At 40.7% G+C, this 11,090-nt stretch overlaps 1 protein-coding gene across 4 annotated transcripts in view; it reads left to right on the top strand.

Annotated features, from left to right (window-relative positions):
- The window catches only part of FAM135B (family with sequence similarity 135 member B), a 200,638-nt gene that overhangs the window by 163,969 nt on the left and 25,579 nt on the right, over positions 1-11,090 (top strand). For all 4 annotated transcript variants that reach the window (XR_012054296.1, XM_030266744.4, XM_002188541.6 and 1 more), the window contains exons 8-11: positions 5-158; positions 3,420-3,469; positions 6,513-6,668; positions 8,692-8,765. Coding sequence is in view for 3 of the 4 variants with exons in the window: in XM_030266744.4 (XP_030122604.4) it covers positions 5-158; positions 3,420-3,469; positions 6,513-6,668; positions 8,692-8,765 (434 nt within the window). In the remaining variant the exon portion in view is untranslated. The remainder of the gene's footprint in view (positions 1-4; positions 159-3,419; positions 3,470-6,512; positions 6,669-8,691; positions 8,766-11,090) is intronic.

Genomic DNA, 11,090 nt, shown 5'->3' with positions numbered 1-11,090 from the left:
ACAGGGCAGCTTTTATGTCCCATCTGAAAACTGCATGCAGCATGCATACAAGTGGCATAAGGATCTCTGTCTTCTGCTCCTGAATGCTCAAAGGGGTCTTCACACGTACTACACCCTCATAATGAACGAGATTCCTGATTTACCGCAGCTGAAGTTGGGTAAGTGAAAAGTCGTTTAAAATCACTGAATATTTTGCAGCGCTGCATTTATAAACACATATTTTAGTACCAAAATTCTTGGCCTGTTCAGAGACTTTAAGGGATTTTCATCTGTGTTTTCTGATTAGTGTTTATTTTTGCTGCTAAAGATGACTGACTCCTCAGATTATGTGAATCCTTTCATAAGGTGTGGCCTGATGTGTAGATGGATAAAATATTTTGATACATTTCTCAGAAATATTTGCCTTTTGGTGATTTTTGGCCTCAGTTGTATTTTGAAAAGTGTAAATTCTAGTTCTGCATTGTGGGAATCCAGGGCTTCCCTCTGGCTGCCCTGGCAGGTCTGGGGCCCTGGCAGGGGTCAGGAACCCCCCTGGACAGAGCCCCGAGAGACACTGTCTGTGATCTCTGTCCATGGAGAGGAGTTTTCAATCTTACAGAATGAATTACAAGCTCTGAGTGTTTGATATGAGTAATAATTAAGTGTGGCACGGGTGCAAAAGTAAAAATTTAGGATTCTAGATTAGGGGTTCAAAGGGGACAAGATGGAGGAAATTGGGTGTGTCTTGTCCTTTTTCTCTTTCTTCATGCCCTCCATGTTTCACTGTAGTGTTGGCATTTTTCTGTTGGTTTAGGCTGGGGACACACTGTTCAATGTAGGTGACAGATATTGGCACGTTATTGTAAATATAGCACAGGTAGTTTCTGGTATTTAATGTTCGTAACATCCCGCTGGGGGCAGAGCCCCACACGCTGCCCTGCAGGACAGACCTGCGGCAGGGCAGCAGAACATGTTAGAGATAAACAGAATAAACAGCCTGGAAAACAGCACAGACGAATTATGGCTTCTTCTTTGGTAACGGGGCAGAAAGACAGAGACTTTTTACAATCTCGGAATCATCAATACCTCAGATTCCAACACTGCATGGCCATGAAATCTTGGGAAAACAACATATTTTTTTCTCTTGAGCAAACATATTTTTATAATTGAAAAGAAAAATCTGAAAGGTGATACAAGTGGGATTAAATTATACTCCCTTCTTTGTAACTCACAATATATTCCTCCACTGTCAATTACTACTTGCTCTTCAAAATTATTCTGATTTTCTTTCTAATTTCATTGTTTAATAGATTTTATGTTTTTTTGGCAGAAGGATTTTTTGTCTGGTCAGGCCTGTTAGGTCTAATGTGCAAGTGGTGGCTGGCTGGATTTACAGGATGGAGTTCTGGAATTTGTGTTTAGTCATCTTTGTAATGACAGCATGAGTTCCTATGAGAATGAGACTCCGTCATCTCATTCAAATCCTGCTCTCTCACCTGTTTCTTTGAATTCAAGGAATGTGCCTCATAATTTCACATCTGGATTTTTGTACTTCTGTGGTGTGCAGGTTTTGAAGTTATCAGTTTTGTTATGCTGTAGAGATAATTATATTAGGAGGGTCGATTGCATTGGCCAGTACTTTTTAAAAGGGAGTAAAATTTTCCACTATAGTCCTTGTATATAAGAACTATCAAACACAATGAATTATGCTTCACACACTTCTAGACTTGATAGATCCTATTTTCCCTTCATCTCTTTTTCCCCAACATGTATTTCCCTTCAAGACAGTCTAAAAGTCTTAGGTAGGTAACATAGTGTCTGATTCAATCCAATCACAAGAGGGAAAAAAAAAAACAAAAACCCAAAACAAAGCAGCATTTTAATTTGCAGCTTATGAGCTCTCAGACAGAACACAAGCAACAAAACTGTTTAATGGATCTGGGTTATAGTTATAGAGAACAGAGGATTTGTGGTTCATCCAGACAGGGTTATAGGTTGTGAGATGGCAAAGCCCTGCATGGATGACTGACCACAACTCCATGACCACCCCAGAGCACATGCTTATGTTCTAAACACAATTTTCCTGGTTTTGAAATTAATTCTGGCACTGAAGCAGACACTTCATTTGCAAATATACTTCTTGTAATGCATGAAAATTTGCAAAATGCAAATACCCTTTTTAGCCTCTTGAGCAGAGTGTTATTTGCATCATTTTATTCACAGTCTGAAAATCTACTAAAGATTTGGTTTATAGGCTGATCTTCTGATACCTGTTGCACAAGTCAGTAAAATTAGGGGGTGTAAGATCCATGCAGTAAGATGAATATAAATCAAATTTTTATATCTGTCTCCTTACATACATTGGGGTGAAACGGACCCAGTTAAAAATATGTTATCTGAAACAGGTAGTGCTTTCTAATTTGGGATGGCACAAACTGCACTTTATATTTGCTATATTTCTCCACTGAGCAGGGGAAGAATGTAAATGGCTCATTCAGTTGTAATATCTATATTGGTCATATTAATCTCATAGGTTTTTACAGAAGCTTAAGATAAATCAAAGAATATAAATATCTGCTCATTTCCTTAATAATTTTTCCCCTAGCTTCCTGAGTCGTATATGTAAAAAGAAAGTAGCCTACTTTAAACATTAAGAGTGGGAATGGTTATTTCCCAAATTTTACCAGCTCAGATTGGGTCTTTTCAAGGCACAACTCATCTTGGTCTGTCGTTTCCCATTTATCAGAGCCATCTGAGAAGAGACATTTGGGAATTGAGGAGGGCATTGGTCTGTGAGTTGTTTTGCTTTGTTCCTGCTTTGTTTCTTTATGGACACCATTAGAAAGTTCCGCATTGCCAAATGAAGCTGCTAAAGTTGGAGAATTGATTGATGTCCTCCTTTTCCTGATAGATTGTGGTGCATTTAAAGCAGAGTGTCCCTGTGCTGGATTCTCTCAGGATTAAATCAAAACACTGCTGCTTGCAGTGGTGAGGTAATTCCAACTTCACAAGGCAGTACAGAGATGTCCAATATTTTACTGGTCAGGAATTTGATGTTGATACACTGTCCTCTGTAGCACACCAGGGGCAACCATTCCTTCCTCATCATTTGCTCAGACTCTGTATTCAGTTCTGCAGTTGGCCATAAATACCAAAGGCTAAAAATCAAACTTCTGGTAAAAGAGTCAACAAAGAGTCAAATAATGTTGTCTTTGTCAACAAAAAACCGAACATTTTCTACTGGTTTAGTGGTCCAGATTGCACAAGCAGAAGTTGCACCTGCCTGAGTACAAAGTGGGTTGTGGAGTGCCCACACCCAAACAGAAACTTGGTCTGAGTACCAAATGGCCGATTTTTCTCATGAATAAACAGCAGGAGTTTCGTGTTTCATATCCACTGTTCTCAAACCTGATGTCTTTCTTTGTGTTTTTTTTCCCCAGAGGAGCTATCTGTGGAAGAGACAGTATCCCAGCTTTGCATGGAGCTCCAGGTATTTCCTTCTTCAGAACCTGCCCACAGATTTTTCAAGTCCATTTTTCAAGTGCACTGAGACAGCCCAGTAATATATCAGAGCAGGGAAAAAGGGAATTTGGTGCCATCAGAAAGTTTGCTTAGTGTTTCTCTTCCACCAAATATTTTGCATAACTTTGATTAGTTGCTTATAAGGTGTTCCTGTCGCTTTTAACAAGCCACAAGCTGGATTATTCTAGCACGCTTCAGTGAGCCTACCCTGAGTATCAGGATGACAAAAGAAATTATTTGGGGTAGGTTGCAATTATAGCTTTTCTGCTGACAGGAGAAAAAGTACTTTGGCAGGTTGTTCAACCATATATTTTCAAATAAAAATACCTAAATGTGTTTGGAGGATCATGGGAGCAAAAAAGTGATTTTGGCACAGAAGTGACTGAACTACTCTCTTGGACTTGCTTCTGCCAAGTTTATTTCAAGTGAGACAAAGACAAGTCATCAAGAGTGCCAGGAAGAAATGCAAGTGCCAGCTGATCACTGGAAAAATTAGAGATTTCTTATATCTTATTTGTCATAGGATCATAGAATCATTAGGTTTGGAAAAAATCTCCAAGATCATCAAGTCCATCCTTTGACCCAATATCACCATGACCAGTAAACCATATAAATAATGTGCCACCTGCTCATTTTTTTAACAATTCCAGGGTTGGTGATTCCACCTCTTCCCTGGAGAAGTAAATTTGGTAACAATTAATGGAGGGAAGATGAGTCGAAACCAAATGAGAAGTCAATTTACATTCCTGTTACGAATTGTGACCTAAGTTTTTTCAGGCATGGTTTTAAAACTGTTTCAAATGACAAATTGATTAGTTTTAAGTCCTGATTTGGATACTTTGAAGGAAATCTGATTTCACATAAAATTGATTTAGAGAAGCATAACTTACTGGGCTCATCTCTACTAGATTTAGAAGTTGTAAGGGTATAGGACAGACAACAGAGTCTAGAGTCTCCTTTGGACTAATTTTCAGTCCAGTAAGACACTCACAATTAGAAATCCTCCCTTCCCTCCTTCCCTCCTTCCTTCCCTCCTTCCTTCCCTCCTTCCCTCCCTCCTTCCCTCCTTCCTTCCCTCCCTCCTTACTTCCCTCCCTCCTTCCTTCCCTCCTTCCTTCCTTCCTTCCCTCCCTCCTTCCTTCCCTCCTTCCTTCCTTCCCTCCTTCCTTCCCTCCTTCCTTCCTTCCTTCCTTCCTTCCTTCCTTCCTTCCTTCCTTCCTTCCTTCCTTCCTTCCTTCCTTCCTTCCTTCCTTCCTTCCTTCCTTCCTTCCTTCCTTCCTTCCTTCCTTCCTTCCTTCCTTCCTTCCTTCCTTCCTTCCTTCCTTCCTTCCTTCCTTCCTTCCTTCCTTCCTTCCTTCCTTCCTTCCTTCCTTCCTTCCTTCCTTCCTTCCTTCCTTCCTTCCTTCCTTCCTTCCTTCCTTCCTTCCTTCCTTCCTTCCTTCCTTCCTTCCTTCCCTCTTCCCCCCCGCTAAGATGACTTCCATTAATAATGCATCTTGCTTGAAGACTGAGCTTTCAGTTTATGATGTAAGAAACAGCTTCATAACTTAACAGATTAAAAATTAACATTGACATATAGCCTATAAAATTGGATGCCAAAATAAAGTAATATCCTGACTCTGCAAAGGGAAATGTTGGAGCAGGATCTTTTGTTTCCCAGTATCCCCCTGATTTTTCCTGTACCAGAATGGGTCCTGGAGCTTCTGCCATTTTGGACAAGTCATTAATACAGGGAAGTATCCAAAAAATGTAAACCCAGTGACAATATCTGTTTTATCCACACACAATTTTTCTCTGCTGCTCTCACACACAGACAATTTGTTTTTAATCATGGCTTAGTTTGCAGTGTCACCAGCCTGGAAACTACCTGCATAATAAAATGTGAAAAATAAGCAGGCTTTCAGCTAGAGTGCAGTCTTAAAAAAAAATGACCCAGTGAATAACGTGGAACTAAAATGCAATGTCTGTCTCTCATTAAAGAAATTAACAAGTTGACAAGTTAAGAGAACTGGGTTTATTCAGCCTGGAGAAGACTCCAGGGAGAGCATTTAACACCTTCTAGTACCTAAGAAGGCTACAGGAGAGCTGGAGAGGGATGTTTTACAGGGGTATGCAGTGCTAGGACAAGTGGGCATTGTGTTAAACTGTCAGAAGGCAGGTTTAGATCAGACATAAGGTAAAATCCTTTATTGTGAGACTGGTGAAACACAGGCACAGGTTGCCCAGAGAAGCTGTGGATGCCCCATCTGTGGAAGTGTTAAAGGCCAGGTTGGATGGGGCTCTGAGCAACCTGGGATAGTGGAAGGTGTCTCTTCACATGGCAGGGAGTTGGAAGATCTTTACCCCACCCCATTCTACAATTCTATGATTCTACGAAATTGTGAAATGAGGAAGTTTAGTGTGCAGAGACTTTGCTTTCTTGCAGAGCTTTGGCACAGATCTGGAGAGCACACAGAGACCCAGCATGTTCTAGTGTGGGCCATGAGCAACAGCACACTCTGGAATGTCTGTTTTCATCATGTGTTGAGGATACAGTGTTTTGGTTTGCGGATTCTTGTTCGGTTCCCCCTCAATCACCCATCTGTATTCTAATGTGACATGGCTGACAGGGCTCCTTTGCTAACAGTCTGGCCATGGTTTAATATTTCAGAGCATCCAGCACCATCTGGTGGATAATTTGGAACCCACACTCTTTGTTTCTTTTTTTTTATTTTTTCCCGTTACTACACCTGCAGTTAAGTGTCTGCAAAAAATTATCTTTTCCCACTTCTTACTCTCTAAGTGCGTAGGTGAGACCATTTGCACTAATATATGCGATTTTAAAGAGAAAAATAAAATGTCTCACTGGCTTTAATTGGGGTAAAATAACTGAAAATATCTTTAGTAATAATATTCCTAAATCAAGAGAATTTTTTCTTGCTGCTGTTGTTCCTAAAAGGACTTAATCTGATGTATGAGCTGATTCTTTTCCAAAACATTCTTGATCTCAAAATTTCCTTTCTGTCTTTCAGCTGCTGAGCAATCCAGAGAAGATAGCAGAACAGATAAGCAAGGACCTTGCCTGGCTTTGCTCTCACCTCCTGGCCTTGTGGACCCAGTTCCTAGAGGTGGCAACGCTCCATCCAGAAGTCACAGCTTATCTGACTCAGGAACATCACATGCTAAGGGTAATCTTAAGAAGTTAAAAGCAAGTCCAGTAATGGTCACCTCCTGATAAACATTAGGGATTTATTTGGATGTGTATTTCCAATCCAATTCTGCCTCTATGACTATTTACATGAAATGGGGTGAGCACAGCAAGAGTTGAAGAGGAGGGGAAGAAGAGGTGAAGCCCAGGATTTGAAATTACAGATTTCAGTTTCTGGAATGAAGATGGTTGAGTTTGTGTGACCCAGGATCCTACATAAAATGAGTAACTTTGAACAGCAGGATCAGACATAGAACAGGAGGTGGGTGGGAAGAGATATATGTCACCTATACCTGATAGATACCTGTAAATCATAACACTAATTTAAAAAAAAAAAAACAAATATCACAGTGAAAAATAAAAAAAAAATACAATTTCATTTCAACTGGTTTCACAAAACTACCATAAGGAATATGGATTTGTTTTCTTCACTGTCATACATATAGCTATTTGCCTTTCTCACAATGAAGTGCACACAACAAAGTATTAATATTGTTGATGTTGAAATTGCTTCTTGTACTTGGTAATAAAGAAGGCACAAAACCACTTGTCATTTGAGCGAATGTTGTCAGATCTGCTTATCTGATTAGTTCAGCAAGCGTTCTGTCTTCTATCAGGACGTTCTTGGTTATTGACCAGACACCAGCTCAGCACATCACCTGAGCTGAACTCAAAGTCTGATCTAATCATTAGAGCAGGGACAGTGGAGAAAAAGGCAGGATTCACCTTGCATGCATTAGGAGTGTGCAGTGTGGGTATTGACACCTCAGTTTATGTTCTGCTCCTGTCCAAGTCAGTGGAGTTCAGAGTGACCAGAATGACCTGGAGCTTGCAAAAATGGGGCATAAAATTCAGGAAGGGGGGGCTGAGTGCCTGATGCTGAAACTCCTCTGGTCAGTCTGTGAGGTCTCCCTTGACTCTGAGGGGGCCTGAGGGCTTTCAGTCAAAGAACCCAGCTTTGTGTGCTCCCAGCTCCAGCAAGGTGAATCTCAGCCTCTGAGATTGTTCCAGCCTTGACTGATGCCAGCTGTCTTCTTGAGCTTTGTCAAATTGCATAAGTTTGTATGCTCTGGTTCCTCCCCATATAAAATGTGTGTAATTACAGTTTTTCACCTCTGGAAAATGGTTTGGGAGCCCTAAATGAAAACTCCTACTGTTAAGACGCAGTCTTTTTGAAGGGATGCTCATCCTTTGTTTTGAGATGCTCTGACATATGCTTTTCACTGCCATTTTCTGTCCCTGTAACAGAGGTCACTTTTACAATTATTATTAGGAATGTATGGGCTGCAGTTTAACAGCTCAGTACATTTGATTGCATATTATGCTTGATGCATTTAAACTCAAAGCTTATTCCAGGGCAGATGATAGCACAGAATTTTTAATAGCTTATTTTACACTCTGTGCTCTGCCAGCCACTTCAGATCCATGGCTCTTCTGTAATTGATTGTCCAACACTGAACATATCTAATGCCCATGAAGGGATTTGAAGAGCTCTCAGTTTGTAAGTATCATGATATAGGCAGGTCTGTTTCTACTGTGATAGGGCTCATTCTCCTCTGGAATATGTTAAGATTTCCTTTGCTGTTGTGGTAGTTTGAGAGTCAGTGTGGATGTTCCCATAGAAGGGATGATCAATTATGAATTGTTCTAATTTAATAAATCACTCCACTACTGTTTTGCACAGTGGGAAAGGAATAAATCTTCCCAACTTTAAAAATACAGGGGAAAATGGTAAACTTGACAGCTTTTAGAAAAGTAGTTAGAAGATGCAGATACCCAAACTTTGATTTATTGCCAAAGGAGTCTTTTTACCTTGCAGCAAAATATGCTAGAATAACAGCTTCTTTGTGCTGGGCTGGGAAAACGAAGCAGAATTGGACTCTTTTTTAATGTCAACACTAAGGAATTTGGTCCTGATAGTCAGTGCTATGTTCTCAGACTAATGACACTTGTCAACTTTTAGCAGATCTTAGGTTTAATTTATGCATCTCCCTCTCTCTCAGGTGAGAAGATTCTCAGAAGCCTTCTTCTACACTGAGCACCAGAAACCTGCTGTGCTCATGTTCCAGGAAGGCCTGTAAGTAACCCATTAACACTCCTCTATCTCCGGAATCACTAAAAATTTACTTTAACATATTTTGCAATGATGATGAAGATCTTTTTCTGCGGGGTATGAAGGAATTTGGTTTGAGAGAGGTCACTGGCTCTGTTTTAGCTCCATATTGTAAACCTATTGAAATGAGTTTCAAAAGTAAGTGACTGATCAGGCTGGCCCCAGAAAGAATTAATTTCAAGCTACATGTATACATACATCCAGCACTGGTACTTTCAGTGGGAAATAATTATTGAAAAGCAACAAATCTTAACATTTACAAATTTGCCTTTTTACCATCCCTAAACCATGCCAAAGTAAGTATTTCTGCTGGACAGTTTCTGCTTGTAACCAAACTGTGGAGTGTGAGGAGCCAGTCTTAAAGCTCTGCCAGGGCAAATCCTGCCCTTGGTTTTAGCCCATGAACCCAAGTGGAGGACTTGGATAATACTCAGGACCTGACCCCTGAAGGCAGAGTTCAAAGAAGGATGCTCAGATTTGAATTTCTGAGTGATGATGGTTATCCAGACTACTTGTCACCATGGGCAGACTACAACATTACCAGTGTGAAAGCCATCCTTTAGAAGGGGCTGAAAGGCCATGACATCAGGTCCTGTCACAATGATGATTTTTAAGTGAGACATTTGCTTCTGACCCAGTGCAGAGGAGAAAATTGCTTTTTTCAGAGCTGTCACTGGGGATATTAAGGCTGATTCAGTGTTGATGGAAAGGGCCCTGCCTTCATTAGTGGATGGTTTGTAAAGGCTGCCTTGTTCTGCCAAATTAGAGCAGCACCATCGCTGCAGGGTTCCAGCTGTGTTCATTTGTTTCTCCCATGTCAGGATTTTAGGGAGCTGTGTACAAGGAAAACCCCATGTCAAGATCCTGGGGTAAGGACACACTCATGGCCTCATTCAAACATAATCCTGCACAGGGGAAAGCCTAATTGCATGAAGTGCTTCTATTTCTCCAGGTACTCACAGGGGTAGCCTATTTCCTACAGATAAATATAACATTTTTCTCAGTGGTTATCAAGAAGGGCAAGTAAAAAAAAAAAAAAAAAAAAAAAAGTAAAAAAAAATTAGTTGATCTGTGCAGAAAATCTGGTCTATACAGGCTGCATGGTAGAGCCAAGTTTTCTTCCTGAATTTGCTAGATTATGTAGTTGGAAAAACAGTCTTGACTGTCAGAATATTACTGATATTGGGAGTGGTAGTAGAGATTACTGGTTGGGTTCACACAGTCACCAGCTGAGATCAGTGCTCAGTGTGCCAGGTGATGTACAACCACCTCAAGCAGCACATTTTTTTCTCCCCATTTTATTTTTCATTCTTATCAGCCAGTAGCTGTTTTTTCCTCCCATGCTGTTTTGGGCTTGTGTGAAGCTGTGCCGGTATGTACCTCACAGCATTTGACTGCTTAGGGAGAAGAGGACACACCATTCGCAGTAGGCTGGGTGTGGCTCAGGGTGGAGACCTCTAGCAGGTCACATACCCTCCTTAGATTTTACAGACAAAGATATTTATCCTTGCTCACTTTAATATCACTTATTCATCTTTTTCACAAGGGTAGGTAATAATCAGATAAGGGATAATGGCTTTAAGATGAAGAGCAGATTTGCTTTCAGCTGAAAGCAATCTTGAAAAATCAATAAAAATCTTTTTGCCTTCCTCTTTGTGTTTCATGTTTCCTGCATTTTTTGAGACAGATATTTAAATAGGAAGGCCCATCAGAAATAAAAATTATTGTATTTATTGTAGCCAAACACATATTCATCTGCCAGTTTAGTGTCACATTCACTGAGGAGAGCCAGGTAGCATTCTGAGTGGCCTAAATTATGGAGACAGATGGGGGGCTACAGAAAAGCCAGAGATGGACGTTTTACAAGGACATGTAGCGATGGGACAAGGGGGAATGGGTTCTAACTGATAGAGAGGAGGTTTAGATCAGGTATTAGAAAGAAATTCTTTACTGTGAAGGTCGTGGGGCACTGGAATGGTTTATTTAGAAATTTTCATACTACCCCATCCCTGGAAGTGTTCAAGGTTGGGTTGAACAAACTGGTCTGGTGAAAGGTGTCCCTACCTACATCAAGTGGGATAGAACTAAATGATCTTGAAGGTCCTTTGAACCCCAAACCTTCTATGATTCTGTGACTCTGTCAAGAGACAGTGTCTGAGTAATGTGCCTTAGCTCTTCCAGACTCGTACATGTGTGAGACAGCTCTCTGTGAGTGCTCTGAGGTCTGATATCAGTGAGACAGAGGACTTGCCAGGCATCCTTCTTGGCTTTGTTCCTCCCTGTACTGTT

The sequence above is a fragment of the Taeniopygia guttata genome, chromosome 2 (genome assembly GCF_048771995.1).
Source record: "Taeniopygia guttata chromosome 2, bTaeGut7.mat, whole genome shotgun sequence".
NCBI lineage: Eukaryota > Metazoa > Chordata > Aves > Passeriformes > Estrildidae > Taeniopygia > Taeniopygia guttata.
The sequence above is the reverse complement of the archived record's forward strand: the minus strand, read 5'-3'. Positions and strand labels throughout refer to the sequence as shown.